The 25,827-nt window shown below is 41.6% G+C and overlaps 1 protein-coding gene across 9 annotated transcripts in view; it reads left to right on the top strand.

Moving 5' to 3' along the window:
- The window catches only part of CREM (cAMP responsive element modulator), a 93,762-nt gene that overhangs the window by 587 nt on the left and 67,348 nt on the right, over window positions 1-25,827 (top strand). For 7 of the 9 annotated variants that reach the window (XM_023511410.1, XM_023511409.1, XM_023511408.1 and 4 more), the window contains exons 2-3: window positions 12,150-12,242; window positions 22,330-22,453. In XM_023511410.1, the coding sequence (XP_023367178.1) occupies window positions 12,199-12,242; window positions 22,330-22,453 (168 nt within the window). In that variant the 5' untranslated portion in view covers window positions 12,150-12,198. The remainder of the gene's footprint in view (window positions 1-12,149; window positions 12,243-22,329; window positions 22,454-25,827) is intronic. The other 2 variants (XM_023511411.1, XM_023511407.1) reach the window with 1 other exon arrangement.

Raw genomic sequence — 25,827 nt, 5'->3', positions numbered from 1 at the left:
CGCTCACCTGGTCCATCCGTGGCCCCTGAGCGCTGGGCTGCCTCTGCGTCCCCTAGACCCTCCCTGACTCCCTTTGAACTTGGTGCGCGTTGGAAAAGCCTTGCCGGCAAAAGCCCTCCCGCCCTACGAGCGCGGTCCTAACTCCTTGAAAAGAAAAAGGAAACCAGAAATGAGGACCTTGGTGTTATTTACCGCAGCCGACGACTGATAGCGCCTCTGCCCCACTTTTATGCGCACAGTTTAGATATAAATTTACGCAACCCTGTCTGTCGTCCGAAGCGTGAGTTGGAGGGCCGTCGCTGTTGAGTCATTTTAGTGACCCGACGCGATAGATCGGGTGAGATAGTGCAAAGACTTTTGTCTGGCTGCGAAGAAGGACCCAAATCCGTGACGGCTGATAGGAACCGCGGTTTCTCTTACTGTTTACTTTTCATTTTTTGCCTTTGTAGAGTCATCTCGTGATGTTTCCAGAAGCTGCCGAATTGGGAATAAACACATTATTTAACATAGTTCCGTACCGGGGTGCCTTTTACTTGTGTATCAGATCCCTACGTTTGAAATCACTTAAGCGTTTGCTGCACGCTGCTCGGTAAAGCTGCTATCGTTTGTCGTCACATTTTCAGAAATTAGGAGATACAGGACCAGCCTGAAAAATCACACTAAGATCGAAAGAGCCCTTTTTAACAGTGCGGTTTTGCCTAGGTGACTAAGTTTCTTCCTTAATTTGCCCGGCGGAGGGGAGCGCAGCCCCCTTTCCTTGAATCAAACAAAAACCTAGATGCACAGTGACGAGGTCTAGTATGAACATTGCGTTGCAGATTGTATTAATAATTCACCGTCACTTTTTTTGGGGGGAGGGGTGTTGTTTGTTTTCTCCATTGGGTGCCACATTTTTGTCCTAGTCTGGTTCCGCTTTTTGTATAACAGACTTGTTCCCTTCATAAGCCACGGTAGTCTTTATGCCTTTGAACCCGAATTTTTTTTTTTTTTCCAAAGGAAGGCAAATTGAAAACACTGTGTTTTGGCCAATAAATGCTAAGCATTAACACTATAAAGAACTCCTTATAGATTCAAACACAAAGACACGTCGAAATGGTTTTAATCCCGGATGAGTAAACACTAAAACACTGTCCGTATAAAGTGTTGATAATTTAACAGTTTTGGACGCTCTCTAAATAGATCAATGTTAACAAATGCCTTTCCAGTTACTTAGTGGTGGATGTGCAATCCTGTTGGTGAGTGTGAAGTTGTAATTACACTGTTTTGTGTACATTTTGTGGTAAGAGTATATGAATAAATTTTTATTGACTGTATAAACACAGAGAAGCTTTTTAGTCTTTTTGTTTTTGCATGGTGCCTGAAAGTGAATGCAGTTTACTTCAACTGATGAATTTTAACAAATTGCAGACTCCATAGGTAATAGACGATATTCTAGTTTCCTATGAGACGAGTCACTGCATGATTAAAATATGAAGTCTTGTTTAAACTTCTGACTGTTTCTTGAAAAGTAAGGAAGAGTTTCAGAGGTAACATGGATAAGGAATCCTGACAGTCTTTACCAATATAGACATATTTCTGATCCTGTTTCTCCCAAGTTGATATTCCCCACATGTAAGTATTGAGATAGAAAATCGAGCCTGATTTATCGTCAAAGTGAGTCTGTTGGAAAGCTTTCAAATATCTTGTTCCATTTAGATATATTTCTTAAAATAATACTGAACAGTCCAAACACTTTGGATAGCTGAACAACTGAGAGAGTATTTTTTAGAGCAGTTTTAGAACCATTAATTTTTCTTTTTTTTTGAGACAGCATCACACCACTCTGTCACCCTGCTTAGAGTGCTATGGCGTCATAGCTCACAGCAATCTCAAACTCTTGGGCTTAAATGATCCTCTTACCTCAGCCTCCTGAGTAGGTGGGACTACAGGCGCGTGGCACCACGCCTGGCTAATGTTTTTCTTTTTATAGTAGAGATGGGGTCTCACTCTTGCTCAGGCTGGTCTCCAATTCCTGAGATGAAGTAATCCACCCACCTCGGCCTCCCTAAGTGCTGGAATTAGAGGTGTGAGCCACTGCTTTGGGCCCAAACCATTAATATTTTGGTGGTGCATTATTAGTCAATAAGGAAATAACTCCCTGAAATGTCTGAATTTTGTTGCTTCTACTTTATTAAATTGCTGGGTTCCATAAATAAAAGTCAACTTTAGAAATAATTATACATTGAATATCCTTCAATATCAGTGCAGGAATTTATAAAAACACAGGTTTCAGGGAAAATGTATCTCACTTATTACACATAAAGTAGAAACAAACTTTTTTTTTTTTTTTTTTGAGATAGTCTCATTTTTGTTGCCCTTGGTGAAGTGCTGTGGTGACATAGTTCACAGCAGCCTCAAACTCTTGGGCTCAAGTGATCCTCTTGCCGCAGCCTCCCTAGTGGCTGGAACTATAGGCACTCACCACAATGCCCCACTATTTTTAGAGACCAAGGTCTTGCTCTTGCTCAAGAGCTGGTCTCAAACTCCTAAGCTCAGGCAATTCACCTACCTTGGCCTCCCATAGTGCTAGAACTAAACAATACATAAGGTATTTAAAATACTTTTTTTCCATAGGAACTACACAGTAAAGAGTGCTGTCCTTTAAGAGTAAATGCTTTTTACTCATGAGTTTTCTTTTTTCTTTTTTTTTGAGACAGAGTCTCATTATGTCGCTCTTGGTGGAATGCTGTGGCATTACAGCTCACAGCAATCTCGAACTCTTAGGCTTAAGTGATTCTCTTGCTTCAGCCTCCCGAGTAGCTGGGAATACAGGTGCCTACCACAACACCGGGCTAATTTTAGAGACGGGGTCTCCCTCTGGTTCAGGCTGGTCTTGAACCTGTGTGCCCAGGCGGTCCACCTGCCTGGGCTTCCCAGAGTGCTAGGATTACAGGTGTGAGCCACCATGCCCGGCCTACTCAGGGGTTTTCATTTTCTGATGTGATATGATGTCCAATAGGGAAGAAGAAAGAACAAAGAAGAAAACCTAGAAATAGCATCAGTGGGAATTATCTTAATACTCATGAAAACGCCTTAAGCCAGGGGTCCTCAAACTACAGCCCGCAGGTCACATGCGGCCTGCTGAGGACATTTATCTGGCCCGCCAGGTGTTTTTGCCGCTGTTGCCTGTTCTGCATAGCAGCCAACTTGTCCCAGGTCCTCAGTCTGGCCCACCAATAGTCTGAGGGACAGAGTGAACTGGTCCCCTGTTTAAAAAGTTTGAGGACCCCTGCCTTAAGCCTTATTGGTATACAGTCATGCACCACATAATGATGTTTCAGTCAATGACAGGCTACATGCATGGTGGTGGTCCCATGAGATACAGTGAAGCTGGAAAATTCTTGTAGCTTAGTGACATGGTAGCCATAGTAATGTCATGGGGCAATGCATTACTGTTTATATGTTTAGATATACAAAGACCACTGTGATCCAGTTGCTTGTAGTATTCAGTACATGTTGTAGGTGTGTAGTAGGCTATCCCACATATGAAAGTGCATGCTCTGATGTTCAAACATGGATGAAGTCACCTATGAGGTATTTCTCAGAACATACCCCATCAGTAGGTCATGACGCATGACTTTAGTTATAGCAAAGTTTATAACATAAAATATCTATTTGTAGATCTGGTGACTGGCCTTCCTAGGAGCCTTACTAGAAATTTACTGGCTAGGTATACAGGCAGTCCCCGAGTTACAAACATCTGACTGACGTGTGACTCACATTGACAAGCGGGCTATTCTCCAACTTACATACAAACTCAACATAAGAATAAACCTACTCAGCAGCGCCTGTGGCTCAAGGAGTAGGGTGCCAGCCTCGTATACTGCGGGTGGCGGGTTCAAACCCGGCCTTGGCCAAAAATTGCAAAAAAAAAAAAAATAATAAACCTACAGAACCTGTCTCGTTTGTAACCCAGTACTGCCTGTATGTGAAGAAACTTTTATAAGCAGAGGAAATACATGGGCTATGGAGTTACATTGTTCAGGAAGGATGCCTGCCTCTAAGAAAACCTTACTGGTGACTTCCTTACCAGACTCTTTTTGAGACCCCCAGTTCTCCCCAAATGGGAAGCATCTTCATGCATGTTTTATAAAAAGTAGTATAACCAGGTCAGTTAAATGTCAGAGTAAAAATTTTATTTTGTGTATTTATTTTTAAGACAGAGTCTCACTTTGTTGCCCTCAGTAGAGTGCTATGGCATCACAGCTCATGGTAGCCTCAAACTCTTGGGCTCAAGTAATTCTCTTGCCTCAGCCTCCTGAGTAGTTGAGAGCTGCCACCATGACACCTGGCTATTTTTAGAGATGCGGTCTGGCTCGGGCTGATGTTGTACTTGTGAGCTCATGCAATCTACCCGCCTAGGCCTCCTAGAGCGCTCAGATTACAGGCATGAGCCACTGTGCCTACCCAGAATAAAAATTTTAAAGTGTAAAAATTTAAGAGTGGGGTTAATATGATTCTAATATTTTATTTGAGGGTTTCACAAAATTAACTGTTCCTTTATCTTAGTAAAGCTTTTTAATTAATTAATTCATTTTGAGATAGAGCTTTACTCTGTCGCCCTAGGTAGAGTATTATGGTGATATGATTCTAATATTTTATTTGAGGGTTTCAAAATTAACTGTTCCTTTATCTTAGTAAAGGTTTTTAATTAATTAATTCATGTTTTGAGATAGAGCTTCACTCTGTCGCCCTAGGTAGAGTATTATGGTGTCATCATAGCTCACAGCAACCTCAAATTCTTGGGCTCAAGAGATCTTCTTGCCTCAATTTTTCTTTTGACACAGAGTTTCACACTGTTGCTCCAGGCCAGAGTGCCATGGAGTTATATAGCTCACAGCAACCTCAAATTCCTGGGTTCAAGTGATCCTCTTGCCTCAGCCTCCCAATTAGCTGGAATTACAGGCACCTGCCACAACACCTGGGTAATTTTTCTGTTTTTAGTGGAGACAGGTTTCACTCTGGTTCAGACTGGTCTCAGACTCCTGAATTCAAGCAATCTATCCATGTCAGTCTCCCAAGATGTTAGGACTACAGGTATAACCCATCCTGCCCAGCCCTCAGTTTTTCTATTTTTAGTAGAGATTGGGTCTCGCTCATGCTCAGGCTGGTCTTGAACTCCTGACATCAAGCAATCTGCCTGCTTCAGCCTCCCTGAGTGCTGAGATTACAGGTGTGAACCATTGCACCCAGCCAGTTGGTTTTTTTGTTTGTTTTTTTTGAGACAGTCTCACTTTATCACCCTTGGTAGAGTGCTGTGGTGTCACAGCTCACAGCAACCTCCAACTCCTGGGCTTAGGCGATTCACTTGCCTCAGCCTCCCTAGTAGCTGGGACTACAGGTGCCTGCCACAACGCCCAGCTATTTTTTGGTTGCAGTTTGGCCGGGGCGGGTTTGAACCCGCCACCCTCGGTATATGGGGCCAGCGCCCTACTCATTGAGCCACAGGTGCCGCCCTGTTTTTATGTTTTTTTTTTTTTTACATAGAAAACTTAAAATTAGGTCATCCTAACTCAAAATGATTAAATGTGAGACACTGTTGTTCATAATCTCAAGTTCAAGTTTTTTTATTGATAGCACAAAAAAATGAATTTTTTCTTTTTATTTTTTTTTGCTTAGAAATGTTTTGAACTGGAATTTATATCCTAGCACTAATTATTTGGGGTAACTATATCATGCACAAAGACCCATATTACTATATATGGATGGTTGGAATGCTTGTATTCCTTTAAAAATTACTAGATAATTAAGTTAAGTTTAATTAGGCATGTTTCCATACTTAGATAGCAGTTTTGTTCCGATTCATAAGATAGGACCAATCTAAGGTAAGTAAAATAACATTGCAGTTCTTTTCTCTGGACTTTAATGAATTCAAGTGTCTTAATCTGCTTTCTCAGATTTAGTAACTAGTAGTTAACGCACTTACACTTAACGTGTTTCGAAATGTACTTTGTGTGTAGTAAAGAAGCTTGCCATTGAAAGGAAAAACCTTACAGTAAATCTAGTCAAACAAGAGACCTCCCCCCCCCCATTTTACAATTCGGTTTTCATTCATTCAGTGGTTGTGAGGGTGGGGATGGTGTTGAAAGAATGGAGATAGGCCACGATTATTTGAATTTAATATTCTGTTTCCTTCTCAGCAGCTGATTCTGCACATAGCCAAAAGCAGGCAGCAGATGGGAAATAAGTTGAAAAAAAAAAAAAGGGAGAGATCTTTTGGTTATTTGCGTGAAGAGTGAAGATTTCTTAAATATAATAATCAGTATCTCAAGCAATTAAATTGGAGTAGCCTTGAATCTGTATTGGAGAATCTCCTAATTTTATGTATCAGTCATGTCTGAACATTAAAAACAATATTTACAAGTGTTTAAAATATTTCTTCACAATTATTCCTCCTGGCTACTTCTAGTTTTACATAAAAGTGTAAAGAAATTGTTATTTGAAAGGCATTGTAACTTTGCTTCACAAAGGCTAGACGGAAGACTTTAAAAGTAGTATAATTTCCTATTACTGCTATCTTCCTTGTTTTTTCTGTACCCATCTCCTTCACCAGAAATGCATGATAACCATAGTCTCATCCCTATCAATCTCAGATATGTGACTGTTTGGAATTCCTGCCTTTTTAACTAGGCTCACGTCCTCCCAACGTTTTAATGAACTTGGTTGAGAAGGACCAGCTTTCCCGTAGAGCTGAGCTTCATAGCCTGCCTTTATCAAGCCTTAATTGCTGTTGCTGCTTAAATTACAGTTAACCAATGAAAACGCACCTTCCCAAAGAACTAAAACTGTGCTTGCTCTCAGAAACAGATGGTACTTTTCTGTGTTCTCTATCTTTTCCTGCTTCCATCAGAGGGCCTTTTATTCCAGTTCTTTCCCTTTTATTTTGGCTGTGCTTATGGCATAACGTTTTCAACTGTTTTCTTTTTCTTTTCTTTTTTTTTTTCTAAAGCATTTCTTGCAGTTTCCATTTTTGAGTTTTTGAAAGTGGAGCAAAAACGTAGATTGTATTCCAAGTATCACATGAGGAAATCTTTATTTTTCTGACATTTCTCTTACATTTTTTAGTGCTCTCCAACTGTAATATCTAGTTCAGAGGAAGGATTTTTTTTTTTTTAAAGAAAAAACGGTTGCCTTTGTCGTCTTTCCAAAGCATTCAACTTAGTTTTCAGAGGAACAATACTTTTTATATTTAATCTACTTAATCATTTCATCTAATCTACTATTTAGCAGAATCCACAACTGGCACCTCATATGGTTGGCATAATCTGGGTTAGTGATAAACACAGCTAACTCTGGGTAAGCCTACATCCTGTTGGTAGGGACAGAGCCCTTGGGTACACTAGAGAACTTGGGTGGGCGGTAGCTAAACTGTAGGTTTCACAGAATGAGTGGAGAATATAGATTAATATGGAAAGTTGGTTGGTGAGCTGGAAATTGGGTTAGTAAGCATTTATATTTTAGCAAAGTTACCCAAGAAGTTCAGTTCTTAGCTAAGGACAATACTTATTTTTTTCCAGAAAGTTATGTTAAGATGTTGATGTAATTAACCATAGCAGAGGATATGTTCAAACTGTTTAGCTATAAACTTATTTTTTATTTTTATTTATTTATTTTTTGAGACAGAGTCTTACTATGTTGCCCTTAGTAGAGTGCTGTGGCATCACAGCTCACAGCAACCTCAAACTCGTGGGCTTAATCCATTCTCTTGCCTCAGCCTCCCAAGTAGCTGGGACTACAGGTGCCCACAGTTCAGCCAGGGCAAGTTTGAACCCACCACCCTTGGTATGTGGGACCAGCGCCCTACTCACTGAGCCACAGGCGCCACCCTCTTTTTTATCCTTTTAAAGAATCTTAAGGACAAAGTAAGTGTAACTTTTATGCTATCCTTCTCTAATGAGTACATTTTATTGACTTATTTTTATATTATCATTTTGCAACATGTGATTTATTATGCTCTTTTTAATATAATGTCCATAATCACATTGCACCATCTGTCCCCTAAATGTCCTCGATAACATAATCTTTTAAATATCACTTGTATAGAGCTATATATCGAATGATGCAGAAAACAATGAAATTAATCATAACTGTTATACCAGAGGGTGACTAGAGCAATAGACTGGTGAAAAGTAAGGTGAATACCAAATATTACTTTTGTAATCAGACCTAATCTATGCTGGAAAGTTGTTGTTAGTATCCAAATATGGCACAGAAATTTGTATCTAGGCAAAATAATTTTGGAACTCATTTCTTTTTTTTTTTTTTTTTTCATTTTTCAAAAAATTTAGTGTTGGGGATTCATTGAGAATACAAGAAACCAGGTTTCACTGATAGCATTTGTTAGGTCAAGTCCCTCTTACAATCGTGTCTTGCCCCCAAAAGGTGTGGCACACACCAAGACCCCACCCCCTCCCTCCTTTCCTCTCTGCTTTTCCCTTCCCCACTCCTCCTCCTCCTTCCTCTCTCTGCTCTCCCCTTCCCCTACCCTTACCATGCCATTAATTGTCATTAATTGCCCTCATATCAAAATTGAGTACATAGGATTCATGCTTCTCCATTCTTGTGATACTTTACTAAGAATAATGTGTTCCACTTCCATCCAGGTTAATACAAAGGCTGTAAAGTCTCCATTTTTAATGGCTGAATAGTATTCCATGGTGTACATGGCATAAACTAGTCTAAAATCTGCCTTTCTGCTGTAAAAGATAAAGCTTAAGAGTCCCTTGGCAGATGGTACTTTAAATTATTTTTGCAGGAAATTGGTAGTATACAGGGCATTATATCAGTATCCTTTGTTAATTTAGGTATAATGATATAACCAGAGACTATACCATGAAACACAATAATGAATTCAAGGGCCATGTTTTAGGTTAAATGGAGTATTTTCATAGTGTATTAAGCCCATCATAAGAACATAATAAAGATGTTTAGGGCTGGGCTCACACCTATAATCCCAGCAGTTGGGAGGCCAAGGAGGGTGGATTGCCTGAGCTCATAGGTTCGAGACCAGCCTGAGCCAGAGTGAGAACCCCGTCTCTAAAAAGTAGCCGGGCACTGTGGTGGGTGCCTGTAGTCCCAGCTACTGGGGAGGCTAAGGCAAGAGATTTGCTTGAGCCCAAGAGTTTGAGGTTGCCATGAGCTATCACGCCATGTCACTCAACCAAAGGTGACCAAGTGAGACTCTGTCTCAAAAAAAAAAAGATGTTCAAGTTCTTAACCATTTGTGGCAGGTGGGAGTGTTAGATTCAGCCCTTGGCTACTCAGTAAACCAGACTGAGGATGAGATCAATAACAGACAGCATTTGAGTCCACATAATGTAAGTTTAAACCTGGGATATTGATATAGTGGAAAGGGCATGCCTTAAAATCTGAATGCTTTTATTACAAACTATTAAGCCTCTACCAAGTACCTCGAATTAGAATACTTAGAACTGAAGATATTTATCTGTAAGGCCAGGGGAGCCATGAGAGGATTCTGAGTAAGGAAATAACCTGTCTTTTTCACATAGAGTGCTGTGGTTGAATAGAGGGGATTATAAGAGGTTGAGATATTTGAGCGAGGTAAAGTCATTATAAGGAGAGATTGTTACTGCTTTGTGTCAAGAGATGACACTCAGAACCATGTGCCAGTGAGGATGGAGAAAATGGAGCAGAATCAGGCGATATTTAGGAGGTAGAATTGTTGGGGCTGAGTAAGCCACTGTTCCCAGCCTGTATTCCAAGCACAGTTAGATTTTTGCATTCGTTACTATTCTTCATCCTCACGACATGATCAGTGTCATCAGGAAAGGATGCTTGGAGAGATTAAATAATTGAGATCCCACAGCTAGTGAGTGCTAGAACTCCAGTTTGCACCCAGCTCAGCCTCAGATGCACCAGTATACTATTATGGGTAGACCACGTTGTTGACTCTGAGGAATGAAGGCTGAGGAGCCACCCTCTCCACCCAGATAGGTTGGCTGAGTCAGTGGTGATGTCAGTCCCAGAGAGCTGCAAAGCAGGGGAGGTTTAGTTGAGTCTAGCTTCGAACATTGTGGATTTGAGGCTCTGTGTGCAGACCATTAAGAAATCTCTAATAATGCAGGGTTAGAGCTCAGGGGAAGAGGTTTAGGCTGGAGACAACATTTGAGACTCATCAAATAAGGACGAAGTAGCCCAGGGAGAATGTGTGAAGGAGGTTGTTGTGACCTGGGGAATACCAATCTTTTTATCAAAGTGTGGGCCAAAGATGGAACAAAGGGCTGGATGATTTGAAAGAAAAGCATGAAAGGGATGATGAATAATTAAAGGAGGGCAGAATTTTCACGGGGAGCAGGAAATGGAGGGGTGTATCCTTTTAGGTCTGGCAGTCAGTCAGTGACGACCTCTTCAGAGGATAGTTGGAAGGAAATCGTTCCCCGATGATCCCGAGCCAGGGGCAAGTTATCTTGTCATTCTGGTATGAGGCTGGCTTTCCTCATGTGGCGTCCTGTGGCCCTGGCGGCAGGAAGCTGGTGCTTTCTGTAGTGTTGGTTCCCTCTGGGAAGAGGAAGTGAGTGGCCATTCCTGGACTGCGCTGAATACCTTTTTCTCCTTTGAACCATAATGAATGACTCTCCAAGAGAAGTGTAGAAAGAAGCAGTTACTTCTGTGACGTGGTGCTGTGATGCACAGGAGTGCTTACACATCTGTCCCCTTTTTGATGGCTCCTGGAGAGCCGCTCGTCCCCCTGCATCTCAGTGCCCAGTGCGAGGGTCTGGCACACACTGGGCGCAGATCACTGTTTTATAAACAAACAGTCCCTTCACTCTTGGTGGTACAGTTTTCAAAGCATATAAGATGTCCCTATGTAAGATGCTAGCATAATAGAACACAGAATAAGGTTTAATGTCAGGGAGTTGCACTGCCCTTGCCTTTTGCTCGTGTTGTGGGTTGCCTGGTTCAAGTGGCCCGCAATCTCATCGCTCTGCTGGGGGCAGATGGTAGCAGCAGTGACCGTGGTTTTAGGGCCTTGAAGGAGGTGCGGCAAACCTGCCTGCTGTCTACAATTTCAGAATTGGTGGGGGTCGTATGATACCATGACACCACTTCAGAGGAGGCGCTCCGGAGGGACCTTGAAAGCAGTGTGTCTGTGACCAAGCACCGCTGTGGCTGGCATAGATTCCTAGAAGGGACTGAGCAATGAGCTCAGAGGTTCTTTCCAGTGCTAAAATAAATTAAGGACTCTCAGATATTCTTTTGTTCTGTTCTTTGCCGATTTTACTTCATTCCGCATGTCAAATATATAATAAAAAGATGTCAGTAATAAAGGGCGTTTAATTGCTACAGTGTCTTAAATGGATTGAACATCATCAGAAGAAGGTTTTGAATAAACTTCCGATAATTTTGTTTGGAGTAAAATTCTTTGACAAAACCGAGGTTTGAATTTTTTGCGAGTGAAAGATGGTTGAAAATCTTACTGTGATGGAGTGAAATTTAAGAAAATGATAAACTCATGAAGCTTATTTAATGATCATTATCTTTTAAAAATAGGGCTGATACCTATGAGTTATACATCGTGTGTATTAGATGATTTAGACAAAGGCTGGGCACAGTGGCTCATCACTGTAATCCCAGCACTCTGGGAGGCCGAGGCAGGTGGATTGCTTGAGCTCACAGGTTCGAGACCAGCCTGAGCAAGCGTGAGACCCCATCTCTAAAAATAGCCCAGTGTTGTGATGAGCACCTGTAGTCCCAGCTACTCAGGAGGCTGAGGCAAAGGAATCACCTAAGAGTTTGAGGTTGCTGTGAGCTAGGACACCACAGCACTCTATGGAGAGTGACACAGTGAGAGTCTGTCTCAAAAAAAAAAAAACCCAATAATTTAGATAGCACTTTTTTCACTAGAAAATAATCTGAGAAAAAAATATATCATTTAAATTCTGTGAAGTTCTCTAGGAAGATGAGTACAGAAGTAAGATTTTAAAAAAAATCAATACAGAGTTTTTTTTTTTTTTTTTTAGCTTTCTAGTCTTTTTAGTTTTATAGAAATTAGAATATTCTTCCTGGCCTAGTTTTGAGAGGTTTTAGGTTTTTTTTTTTTCTTTTTTAAAATAAAATGTTCTGATCTCTCTCTTATCATTTTACTGCAGGATAAATAAAGAGGAAAGGAGCGAAGGATTGATTACATATGTTATAATAATGAGCAAATGTGGCAGGAAGAAGTATATTAAGACAAACCTAAGGTAGGTAGATACATGTTCGTCTGTTCTTTCGCAGGTTCTACTTACAAGTCCTTAAAGTTAAAATGATGAATGAATTGCTAGATACATGTGTACATACATACGTGAATGGACAGCCAAGACGATCATCTCCTGCCCAGTACTCTGCTTGGCAGTGCAGGGGAGAGGTGGAGACTCACTTTGGCTTATGTCCAGTGCTGGCCTTTTCAGTTAGAAGACCATACGTAAGGATGTGGACAGGTCACTGTAATTGTAGCGTTAGAAGAGTCCCCAGGGTTTTATTTTCCCTCCTGGCCTGCAGGCTATACTTTTAACTTAAGAAAACTGATGAACGTCTCTATCAACATTTTATAGAAATCCAAATAGAAATTTTCAGGTTTTCTTTTGGTTACTTTCAGAGACATCTGTTTCATTGGTTGGATGTAGCTCTAATGAGAAAAGAAATCTTCTATGACGCTTTTTGTAAAGCTACTTAAAAATAGAGAATAGAGACAGGTTTAATAATTTTTCCTGGAGAGGGGAGGAGAGGATGGGTAAATCCACAACTAATAGGTGCATCAGAGACTTCCCGGGTGAAGGGAATACCCATAACCTTGACTTGAATTATACAAAAGCAAACTGTGTAACCAAAATGCGCGTAGCCCCGTAACATTCCAAAATTTAAAAATAATAATTTTTTCTTTTCCAATTGGATTCTATTTTTTAAAGCGATAAAAAAAATTGCAAGGGTAGGACAATTGCTCTGCAGTGTACTTTGTCTTTACAAATTGGATACAACTAAGATATCTTTAGTCAGTCGAATACTTCAATTATGATTAAGAGACTGCTTTTGTCTTATTTTCTGTTGAATATTTTTGGCCTGTGTTTCTTTTTCCCTTCTCTCCTCTGACTTAGCTTTGACAACACTTTCCTAGGACCCCAGGATACCATTCCCTTTCCTCTCCCTGATCCTCCCTGCTTCTGTATCTATTCCTGATTTCTAGGTATGGCTAAATAACTGATGGTTAATCACCTTGCTCCTATAATTGTACATTTTTTTACTGCTATATTCCTGTGTGTTCATTTCTGAAAAGTCTTTTAGAGATTGTCTACCTGTTGTTTATGTTGTTTAAATAGGACCGTTACTGTACTTTAGTGTTTGGGGGAGTTATTATAGTAGATACAGACACTTTTTTATTATAGTCCTAGATTAAGTAACAGAAAGTCCTAGAAAATAACAGAATAACCAATACAATTCCAGTCCCCCAAGTTGTTAATCCTAGAAGTCTTTCACAGTTGTTTTCATGAAGGATTCTATTTTGAAAGAAAAACAACAGTAAACTAGCATTCTATTAAATTGGATCCCCATATATTCAGAACAGGTTGGAGTAATATTTGCTTTTCTATCAAAGGAGAAAAAGGCTTGCTAAATAACATGAAGGAGATTTCAGAAGAAATATTTAACCTCAAAAGAAAAGAATATTGCTACTGCTCTTAGTCATTTATAAGTTTAAGTATCTCCATTTTAGCAAATTCTTACCTGTGTTTTAGAATCATGGAACCAAATATTTGCCTGCTGTTAAATTAATGTATAGTGCTTAATGGACTTGTTTGTTTTAGTTTTTTACTATTTTATCTTACATTTTTATTTTAAAATATCCTGTAATTCATAATTGCTAATTGGTCCTTTTCCCCTCATAAAGATTATTATTTAAGATTAGAATACTACATAATTAATTAAAGACTATTAGTTTTAGTGCAGTTATGTTTAATATTTGGCTGTTACATCAAGTGAGATTATGGGGAATTATATTCTGTGATACATCTCTTCAATTTTAGTATATTTAGCTATAAAACATGTAGTGAGCAATGCAGGATTGTGGACTCTTTATTAAAAAATTTTTGAGGCTGATTTATAGATGTTTTATTGTATGTACATTATTTACAGCTGAGTTCATCATTTAGAGCTGAGTTCTAGATCCTACATTTTCTGCTGAGATAGTGCTTAAAAATGCCTTGTAAAGCGCATGATGCTTCTTGAGCACTTAGCTGTCAGTGAGGTTCGGTACCCGTAGCTCAGTGAGTAGGGTGCCAGCCACATACACTGAAGCTGGCGGGTTTGAGCCTGGGAACAAAGACAACTGCAACCAAAAAATAGCCAGGCGTTGTGGCGGGTGCCTGTAAGTCCCAGCTACTCAGGAGGTTGAGGTAAGAGAATCACTTAAGCCCAAGAGTTTGAGGTTGCTGTGAGCTGTGAATGCCACAGCACTCTACTGAGGGCGACATAGTGAGACTCTCTCAAAAATAAATAAATAAATAAATAAAAATAAAAAATAAATTTAAAAAATGGTTGAATCTCCTGCTCTAAGTCTTATGCTGGGGTTAGTTTTGGTAGGTCTAGGAGGTAGTACTGGGGAGCAGGTGGATATAGATTAGTACAATAAACTTTCTTGAAAATGATGGGGTATATATTTTAAATTGCTGATGTTGAGCTTGATTTTCTATAGATAACTTTTTCCTTTAAGTAAACTGATTTTAGTGTCCCACTTTTACTGAATGACACAACACTGAGTACCATACTCGCTACTTTAGAAGGATAAAATTAGGGCCCAGACATAAAGTGTGAAAGACAAAGAATATCTGAATGAGACTGTGACAACCGCTGCAGCATACTCAGCAAAACATGTCATCATTGTACAGTGCTCTCTGAACTGGACTACTCAGAGAGCACTGGCTAGGGAAGGACCCTTGAGTTCAGCACAAGACCACTGTTACATCCCCGTCATGCTACCTGTTATGTTCCCAGTAGAAAGTCATCTAATCACTCTCAACTTTGTTTTTATCACTATAATAACATCTTCTATCAGGATAATTGACTAATTGGCTTACTTATTGATCACAGTTAGGGTAGATGCTGTGCTAGGCACAGGAAATGCATAGAACTCTAAGATGAGATCTCCCTCCCTGGGTCGCACACACTAGTTGTCCGGACTGTGTGAGCAGATGCTACACGAGCCCTGTAAGGGAGCCACTGTGTAAAATGCTTTGGGAACTCTAAAGAGAATAATTACTTCTGCCCAAGGCTATTAGAATAGGCTTTTGAAAGATGGAGTCCTTGAGCCAGGCCTTGAAAAACTAGTTGGAATTTGCCTGTTGGACAAAGAAGGGGTAAAGGGCATTTCAAGTGTAATAGATTAGACCTGGGGGAATAAGATGTGTCCTCGAATAAATGGCTAATTAAGAGACGTGCAGAGTGTGGGAAGGAATGGGGTGACCAGAGATGAGGCTGCAAAAGGAAAAGGGGGGCCAGGTTGGGGAAAAGAGTTAGAGGCAGTTTGGTTTGGTGATTGAGAATGTGGACTTTATAAGTCCACACTTTGGAATGTGTACTTTTAGGCTTAAAAACCTAGCTATGCCACTTAATATCTTTGCGATCAGATCAGAGTCTTTTTATTTTTTTACATTTTTTATTTTATGTTTTATTATTTTTGAGACAGGGTCTCTCTCTGTTGTCCAGGCAAGTGTGCAGTGGTGTCATCATAGCTCACTGCAACTCCAGCTCCTGGGCTCAAGCCATCCTCCTGTCTCATCTTTCAGAGTAGCTGGACTACAAGAGTGCACTACCATGCCTCGCTGATTTGTAGAAATAGGGTCTAGCCTGTGTCGCCTGGACTGATCTTGAACTCCTGGTCTTAAGCAGTCTCCTTGTCCTGGTCTCTGAAAATGCTGGGATCATAGACATGAGCCATTGCAGCTGGCTCAGATCAGATTCTTTTTTTTTTTTTTGAGACAGAGTCTCACTCTGTCACCCTTAGTAGAGTGCTGTGGTGTTACAGCTCACAGCAATCTCCAACTTGTGAGCTTAAGTGATTCTCTTGCCCCAGCCTCCCAAGTACCTGGGACTACAGGCACCCGCCACAATGTCCGGCTATTGTTTTTTGTTGTTGTTGTTGCAGTTGTTGTTGTTTAGCTGGCCCAGGCTGGGTTCAAACCCTCTAGCCTTGGTGTATGTGGCTGGTGCTATGGCGCTGAGCCTGAGAAGATTCTTCTTTTTTTTTTTTTTGTTTTTAGAATGCCATGGCATCACAGCTCACAGCAACCTCCAGCTCTTGGACTTAGGTCATTCTCTTGCCTCAGCCTCCTGAGTAGCTGGGACTATAGATGCCCGCCCCAATGCCTGGCTATTTTTTTGTTGCAGTTTGGCTGGGGTAGGGTTTGAACCCACCACCCTCAGTATATGGGGCCGGCGCCCTACTCACTGAGCCACAGGCACCGCCCCCTGAGAAGATTCTTAATCTCCATAAGTCTCCTTTTCCTTCTCTCTAAAAGAACTAATTACAGTAGAACCTGTGAAAGTTGACCTCTCAAGGGACTGTAAGAAACAGGTCAGCTTATGGAGGTAGTCAACAGAAGGAACTAGGCCTCCTGTACTGATATGTACATGTGGTGCATGTCTGGTCTGTGCAAAGTGGGTCAACTTAAGGAGGTTGTGGGTATAGGAAGGTGGTCAGCTATGGAGGTTCCACTGTATATTGACCTCAGAGAATTAAGAATCAAAACTACTAGGCATTTACTACATGATAGACACTCAGAAAAGAGTAGTTATGGTTATAATGACTATTGTAAGAAGTTTGGATTTTACTCTACAGTTGATAGGGAGGCACTGAAACGTTTTAATCAGAGAAGTATTTCAGTCAGAATTACAAGTTTGAAAGGTAACTGTTGGCATGGGTTGGGGCCGGGAGATGGAGTGGTAGGGATTTACAGAGTAAGACACAGTGGTTCTTTAGAAGGGAGAATCATCATACCAGGTTACGATGCTGTAGGAGATGAAAGGGAGAGAGTTTCACGGGTGGGGAGAAAATTGGTTAGATGGTGGAGTCCCCTTTCCTAAGATACTAAACGCAGGAGCTAGATACAGGGGTCCTCAAACTTTTTAAACAGGGGGCCAGTTCACTGTCCCTCAGACCGCTGGAGGACCGGACTGCGGACCCCGGGACGAGTCGGCTACTAAGCAGGACAGGCAGCGGTGGCAAAAACAGCCTGTGGGCCGGATAAATGTCCTAGGCGGGCTGCATGTGGCCCGCAGGCTGTAGTTTGAGGACGCCTGAGCTAGAACGTACGCATGGAGTAAGAAGAGGAGTTCAGTCTTGAACCCATTTTAAAAATATGTATGTTTGAAAATGTCATAAGGCATTTGGATGTATGATTTTGGAATTCAGAAGAGATCTCTAGGCTAGAGATGTAGATTTGAGAGTCAAAGGCTTAAAGCTAATACGTGTTCACATCCTGAGAAATGGATGATGTTGAACTTGGAGAGATGTGCGAGTGAGGCAAGAAGGCCAAGCAGACCCCCCAACATGTGGAACACTGAACAAGGGAAGAAGCAGGCCAATTAGTTTGTGCAGGAATTGCCAGAGAACTGGATGAGAACAGGAAAGTGTAATACAGGACACCGAGGAAGAACGAAAATGATGTCAACAGTGTGAGTGCTGCTGGGGTGGGACTTAAACGTAGGTTGGGTTTAGTGGGAGAGATTGGTTACCTGTTCTAGAGAAGCTTTCGAGAGGCAGGGCCTGTTTGGGGTTGTCTTAGGAGCACGGGGGAAGGTGAAGAAATGGACTAGTAGTTCTAAAATTACTACTAATTCTAACAAGTAGTTCAGAAAGGAAGAGGAGAGGTTTAAGGGGTTAGCTAGAAAGATTTCTGGTTCAGTGAATGTGCGCGCGCATGTGTGTGTGTGTGTGTGTGTGTGTGTGTGTGTGTGTGTGTGTTGGAGATGGGAGAGACTGGAAGGTATTTAAATCTTGACCGGGAGGAAATCATTACAGAGGAGGGAGAGTAATTGATCGTGTAACCCCCCTGCAGAGGAGAGGGAAGGGCATAGGATCCATAGAACAGATCCAGGAATTCTGAGAGTGGGGAGGACAGAGGAGAGAGACAGGGGAAATGGTGGGTGTAAATGTGGGTTTATTGACTTGGTGGCAGGAAGTTGAGGGAATTCGCTTTAGAAACGGGAGGCAAGGTTTTACCTTGTGTGTCGTTACTATGTAAATTTAGGGATTTGAGAAGAAAGAAAATTGGAAACAGTCATGGAGAATGAGCGAGGAAGCCCCATCTGAGGTTGAAGACCACGAATTCAAAAGCTTTCATAATGTTCTGTCTTAAACTTGTATTCAGTATTGCTTGTCAGCTTTACTGCGGGCATAGAGGACACAAAATTTGTCTTATCCAAGATTGATAGACTCACCAAAAGTAGGGTGACCAGACGTCCCGCTTTTGGCGGGACAGTCCTGATTTTTATCAATTTGTCCTGCATCCCGTGGCATTTTAAAAAAGTCCTGACTTTTAGAAGGAACGCATGAACGGGCGGGAGAACAGGAAGGGAATATACGGTTTTTGGCTGCCATGTGGCTATTTCGCCAGAATATGAGTTTTATATTATTTTTGTTAATTTTATAATGTTAAACTGTAATAATAACAAATAATTGTTGAGAAGTGATTATGGAGAACTGCTTATCAAAGTTTGCATTGTTGTCAGGCCCTGCCCCGCCCCCCCCCATGTTGTCCCACTTTACAAATGTTAAAATCTGGTCACCCTAACCAAAAGGGTATTGGACCAGAGAATTTAGGGTATTGGGAAACAGTGAGAAACTATGCTGGCTGAATAGGGTGGGGAATGAAGAGAGGGGGAGGCTGATGGGAAAAGAGGAAGTGGCCTGGAGACCTCGAGTAGCAGTAAGCTGGAAGGTAGGGTGTTGTACTCAGTGGGGTGCTGGAATTAATTTGTCAGAGCTGGAGCACTCGTGCACGTTAACAGGGTCCAGTGTGTGGGCCAAGCACTCAAGTAGATGCTGAAGTGATGTAAAGAAAGTTATCGGGCTCAAAGGAGTAGGGTGCTGGCCCCATATGCCAAAAGTGGTGGGTTCAAACCCAGCCCCTGGCCCCCCCCCCAAAAAAAGTCTATGAGGCTGGATATAAAAGAAAAAAAGAAAATTATCAATCTGAGGCATCAGGGTGAGGATAAGTTCCTTCTTTTGAATTTTGTGCACACACTGGTTGGCAGAGAGGAAGGCTTTTAAGCCAAGGGCCAGAGTCTTCAGTTTACATTGTAGAAGGTAATGATTATCATATGGATGGGTACAGTGTGGCACCGATTACCTTGAACTTGAGTGGAACGAGGGAGAAGAGGGAACATAGAGGGTATCCAAGGAATGCTCTTGATCTTTTAAATTTTTTTCTGAGGCAGTCTCACTCTGTCACCCTTGGTAAAGTGCTGTGGCATTATCATAGCTCACAGCAACCTCAAACTCTTGGGCTTAAGCAATCCTCTTGCCTCAGCCTCGCAAGTAACTGGGACTACAGGTGCTCACCACAACACCTGGCTATTTTTAGAGACCAGGTCTTGCTCTTGCTCAGGCTGGTCTCGAACTCCTCAATTCAAGCAATCCCACCTGCCTCGGCCTCCCAGAGTGGAACATTCTATCTTGACTGGGTGTGGGAGGATGAGCAGCAGCCTTGTGTACAGGGCTGTAGAGGGAGAGGGCCGTATGGGGGCATTTGGGAGTTGCAGATAGCACAGGGCAAAGGGTTAGAAAAACAGGACTGAGGGGTTGTATTATGGGGTAAAGGAAGCACTAGTTATGAAAGGGAAAATGAACTGGGGGAGGAGCTTATATTTCAGACAGGACTGGGAAAATGGGAATGTGCATTGTTAATGGATGAGATTCTGGCACTGATGCAGGGGCACTGCAGTTCAGTTGTGCTTTAGGAAGTGGCCCAGTGCCTGTAACTTTTGGTCAGCAGTGACGGTGAGGAGCAGCAGCTCAGCTGCTGGGACCAGTGTTGGGAACGGTGCTTATAATGGGTGATGCACAGTGGCGGTCTGACCAGGAGGAAGAATGGTGACTACTGGCCTTCCATCTCTGCTTTCGTCCTTAGGAGACTCCAGGCCTCCTGGCCTCCTGATTTTCCTGATGGTTAGCTTTGTTAGGGGGTTGGTTTTTGCAGCTGATGTGGTTCTGACTGACACAGACACATCATTCTTCTAGCTTTGGAGCATGAATGGATGGTGATACTCTTGCCTAAAGGAAGGCATATGAGGGAGGGGACAGGTGCTGGTGAAACTCTGGGTGGAAATGGTCAATAGGAGAGTAAGGATTTGGGAGCCGTCTCCATGTAGGCATCAGGAAGCCACAGTAGTCATTAGGTACTGAAAATTTTCATGGTATTGATAAAAGGAAATGGGCAAAGAATTGAACTCTGGGAAATACCCAAGAGAAAAGGGACCAATTAAGATAATTATATGACATAATATATATAAAAATCCCTTCATGTATAAAACTTTTTTTTTTCCAGACAGTGTCTCACTATGTTGCCCTCAGTAGAGTGCTGTGGCATCACAGCTCACAGCAGCCTCAAACTCTTGGGCTCAGTAGCTGGGGCTACACGCACTCTCCACAACACGTGGCTATTTTTTTGTTGTAGTTGTCATTGTTGTTTAGCAGGCCCTGGCCAGGTTCGAACCCACCAGCTCTGGGGTATGTGGCCGGTGCCTATAGCTCAGTGATTAGGGTGCCAAACCTGTATAAAACATTTTGAAATCTGTTTCATAGCTTATACAGTCTTTTTTTTTGAGACAAAGTCTTTGTTGCTCAGCCTAGAGTGCCATAGTTGGCTTAGCCCACAGCAGCCTCAAGCTCCTGGGTTTGGACAATCCTTCTTTCTCAGCCTCTTGAACAGCTGTGATACAGGTGCCCATCACAATGCCTCACTAATTCTTCTATTTTTAATAAAAATGGGGTCTCACTCTTGCTCAGGCTGGTGTTGAACTTCTGAGCTCAAGTGATCTTCCCACCTCAGCCTCCCAGACTGCTAGGATTATACCTAAAGTTTTTTATTTTATCTCAAAAATAGTTCTGAATTGTTTGTCTTCTTAGGCATTGAAACATTTTTTGATGAGACACTTCTTAGAGTCTACCCTTTTGTCTTTGGAGTTTACTAAACAAAATTAGCCTTTTCTTGCTGACTCAGGATAGTTATAAATATTAGTTATTGAATTATAAATCTCAGATTCTTTAATTTCTTGATTATAAAGAACCAATCCTGTATGCCATACACCTTTATCCTGTCTGAACCCAAATAGCCACACCCTGAATTCTTGATCTGTTTATTATACGCTATGCAGTTTCTCCCTTCTCCTTGTCCACCGCCACTTCCTATATGCAGTATATTCAGAAAGCTGTATGTGAGCATTTTATTTGAAATAAGAATAAATGAGTTAAATGTGTGAGCCAGGAGAGGTTCTCTTCATTTTAGAAGTTTTATATATGGACTTTGGGCCATTTGTTTTGCCTATTAATAGCTAACTTTTATTTATTATCTAGTTCTTGCTGGAATTATACGATAATATCAAATAGTTGAAACGTTGTACCATACAGATTGACTCCACAGATAGTGAGGGGCTGAGAGTAGAGGAGGTGTCTGAGTGAGGTGGAAATGTTTTTCTTTCTAGAGTATTAAAAGCTATTCCTAATCTGGTTCTATCCAGCCTTTTCAGCCTTGCTTCTACCAGACCTACCTCCCCGGCCTCCCCGACTACCTCTGATTAGGGTCCCCACTTTTCACCTTGACTACATAATGTGCTATCTTGGGGATAGGACCCACGTCTACACATGAAATTCATTTATGTTTCATATACACCTTATCCATGAAGCCTGAAGGTGATTTTATATAGTATTGCTAATAATTTTGTGCAGGAAACAAAGAGTGGACTGCATGTTGCTGGCGAGCCATCATGTGACGTCAGATGGGGAATTTCCACTAGTGATGCCATGTGGAGTTAGATTGTGGAGGATATTGGACTTTTGGATTAGGGATGCTGAACCCGTACTTAGAAATACATACAGTAGAACCTCTGTAAGTCGACCACCCAAGGGACTGTAACAAACTGGCCAACATACGGAGGTGGTCAACACACGGACCTAGGCCTACTGAACTGATACATATACATGGCACCTGTCTGGTCTATGCAGATTAGGAGCTTGGGAGTGTACGGAGGTGGTCAACTATGGAGGTTCTTAATACTTCTTCCCTTTTGTTGTCTTTTCAGACAAATGACCATGGAAACAATTGAGTCCCATCGGGATGGAAGTGTCAGAGGTTCTGTGCCAGAGAGCGAATCTGCTCGTATACAGACGCAGACTGGTCAAAACTCAATCCCTACTTTAGCTCAGGTAGGCGATAGGCAGGCACTGATGGAAGTTAAAATGTATGGAAATGAGAATTATGTGCAGTTTCTGTTTTCTTGCAGTTGATCTTAAACTTTCCATGTTTCCTGGTTATCAGTCATCCTTGCTGATTTGATTTTGAAGAGAAGCTACATGCCATTCTTAATTACTTTTGTATTGTAACAGGTACTTGGCAGTGCCCCAGCTTCCACTATGCAAAGGAAGAATAAAAACCCTTCCGTAATACATAATTCTCAAATTATTGCTTCTGAGGTTGACTAATTTCAAGCTTATATTCTTTAATATTATTATAATATTCTTAGTTATTAATAGATGGTAGAATCTTATCATTTGCCCTATATATATTGGACTTGATCTTGACTTTCTTTTCCATTAGGTCATTTAAAATTTTTTTACTTCTTTTTATTAAAAATTGATTTTTTTTTTTGGAGACAGGATCTTTCTCTGTCACCTAGGTAGGAGTGCAGTGGTGCCATCACAGCTAACTGCAGCCATGTAGGTAAGAACTCTTTCACTCAATTGATCCACCTCATCCTCCTATGCAGCGGGGATTACAGGTGTGCACCACCATGCCTGGCTAATTTTTTATGTTTGTAAAGATGAGGTCTTGCTATGTTGGCCAAACTGGTCTCCATCTCCTGGCTTCAAGTGATTCTTCTACCTCAGCCTCCCAAAGTGCTGAGATTAACAGGTGTGAGTTACCATTCCTGGCCTCACTTAGGTCTTAAACTTTGAATTGGTTTCATTCAGAGAACACCAGTATTGGCCAGCACCTATTTTCTAGATTCTAAAATTTATTTCTGGCATATCTGTAAAAATGCGTAGTAAAATGAAATACATGTATTTATTAGTTCATCAAATATTTATTGAATCCTACTGTGTCTGGGCACTATTCTAGATGCATGGGGAGATGTAGTTCTGGCTTTAGCTATCTCATGGTTTAGTGGGGTGAACAGATACTTTAGCAGCAATTCCAGTAGTGTAAGAAGTGCTGTAAAATGTTATGTACAAAATGAACAAGGTGCACAGAGGAGGGAGCAGCCAGTTGACTAGGAGTGCTTTATAGAGGACATTTCATTGTCTAAAGCTAGACAGAAGGGTGAGTAGGTGCTACTAGGTAGATAAGGGTAGGGATGTGAACTCTAGGCAGAGGGAAGAGTGTGTGCAGGACACAGAGCCAGACTCTGAGATGTCCAGGGACCTACAGGAACCTAGTGTCTGGACAGGGAAGTTGAGCTGGTGAAGGTTAGCAGGGGATTATACATATTTTTGAGTTCAGAGTATCCTGTACACTAAATATTCTTGAAACATTTTCTTTGTGCTCACCATTTAGACATGGTAGACGTCAGTAGCCAGTAGTGGAGACACCATCATGGTGCCTGGTGGAGTCATGGGAGCGTGGGTCAGTCTTGCTTCCTTATCTTGAGGCAGGAATAAAAAGGATGTGTAGGCTGGACAATAGTGGCTCATGCCTGTAATCACAACACATTGGAAGGCTGAAGTGGGAGGATTGCCTGAGGCCAGGAGTTTAAGAGCAGCCTGGGCAACACAAGGATAACCCTATCTCTACAAAAAGTTTTTTTTTTTTAATTAGCTAGGTGTAATAGCGATAGTCTCAGCTACCAGGGAGGCTAAGGCAGGAGGATCACTTGAGCATGGGAGTTTGAGGCTGCAGTGAGCTATATGCTAGCACCACTGTACTCCAGCCTGGGTGATGGAAGGAGATCTTATATCTAAAGATAGGTAAATGAAGAGATCGATAGGTAGGTAGGTGGATTAGGACCAGGTGGCTGACCGAAAGGCCCAGGGAGCACTAGCTGCTTCTTGGGTTGTGTTGGGCCAGGCTGCTTCCAGCAAGAGCTCTTCTCGCCTGAGACTGGGCCCCATGCACCCAGCCTGCTTTTCTTTCCCCTTTCAAGCTGCCAACACCCACTCATTCCCAGGGAGGTTTTCTGCAAGTGTTCTGTGGAGCTGCATCTCCCTAGCAACACCCTTCTTTGTTACGCTTGTAAGACAAGCCTTTGCTTTAAAAAAAAGAAAAAGAAAATGTAACCTTTTTCTTATTAAAAAAAATGTATGTTCACAGTAGAAAATTAACAAAAATAATTATTATTAAAGGGAAGAATAGAAACTATCCATAAACTTAACATCTGCAGATTTCATTGTTGTTAACATTTTGGGGTATATTCTTCGGCACTTTGAATAGAATAGCATAGATACATATTTGTTCATAGATTTGAGATCTGGCAGAATTTTCATAGCTGTGATTTCTAGTTGAGAATTCTGCCTTTCTTTGTTAAAGTTATAGTTGAAACTACATTTTCCTCCTTCCGCCTTTCCTTCTTTAGGTTTAGTATTGAATTTAACTGGTATGGAATTTAAGTTCTCAGGACACCTTTTGCTCCAAGACCTCTGGGCCTGCGTAGTCAGAACAATACCATGTTATTTAAAGATGACAACTTGTAATTCTGAGGACTTTCAGGTCGGAACCTTGACCTGGCTCTGTGAGCCTCAGTCAGAAGTTGCGAAGAGATCGAGTCCATGTGAAGTCTGAAAAGGAGCCTTGTGTTCATGAGGTTTTGAATTGAGTTGGAGTCCAGTGGGTAGATACTAAGTTTTAGTATAATTGAGAACAAATAAAAGGAGAAGTGGACATTAGAAGTATAGATTCTTTAAAAAGTTTGTCTGTGGGCTCGGCGCCTATGACTCAAGAGGCTAAGGTGCCAGCCACATACACCAGAGCTGGCAGGTTCCAATCCAGCCTGGGTCTGCCAAACAACAATGACAACTACAACCAAAAAATAGTGGGGCATTGTGGTGGGCGCCTGGGCCCACCAAACAACAATGACAACTACAACCAAAAAATAGTGGGGCATTGTGGTGGGCGCCTGTAGTCCCAGCTGCTTGGGAGGCTGAGGCAAGAGAATCAGTTAAGCCCAGGAGTTGGAGGTTGCTGTGAGCTGTGATGCCACCGCACTGTACCCAGGGTGACAGCTTGAGGCTCTGTCTCAAAAAAAAAAACAACAAAAAGTTTGTCTACGAAATAAGAGAGAAAGATGCATTTGGGGGACAAAAGGGTGAGAACTGGGGTATAGCAAAGTTGGGAATGTTCTGGATAAACGGGAAGGGGATGTAGACTAAAGGCTTGGGGGAAGGCAGAGTAGAGGGCCTTAGAAAAAGCCTGTTTACATTTATAACGCTTTAAAAATCTCAAATCTCAATGTATGTCAACACGTTTACAAATACTGATAATTATTAAATTTAGATAGCAAGTGTGTGGATTTATGCTATTTTTCTATTTTTTCTTTTTTTTTTTTTTTTTTTTTGTTTAGATGGAGTCTCAGTCTATCCCCCTGGGT

The sequence above is a fragment of the Otolemur garnettii genome, unplaced genomic scaffold, assembly GCF_000181295.1.
Source record: "Otolemur garnettii isolate 467f Iridium unplaced genomic scaffold, OtoGar3 scaffold00019, whole genome shotgun sequence".
Classification (NCBI taxonomy): domain Eukaryota; kingdom Metazoa; phylum Chordata; class Mammalia; order Primates; family Galagidae; genus Otolemur; species Otolemur garnettii.
The sequence above is the reverse complement of the archived record's forward strand: the minus strand, read 5'-3'. Positions and strand labels throughout refer to the sequence as shown.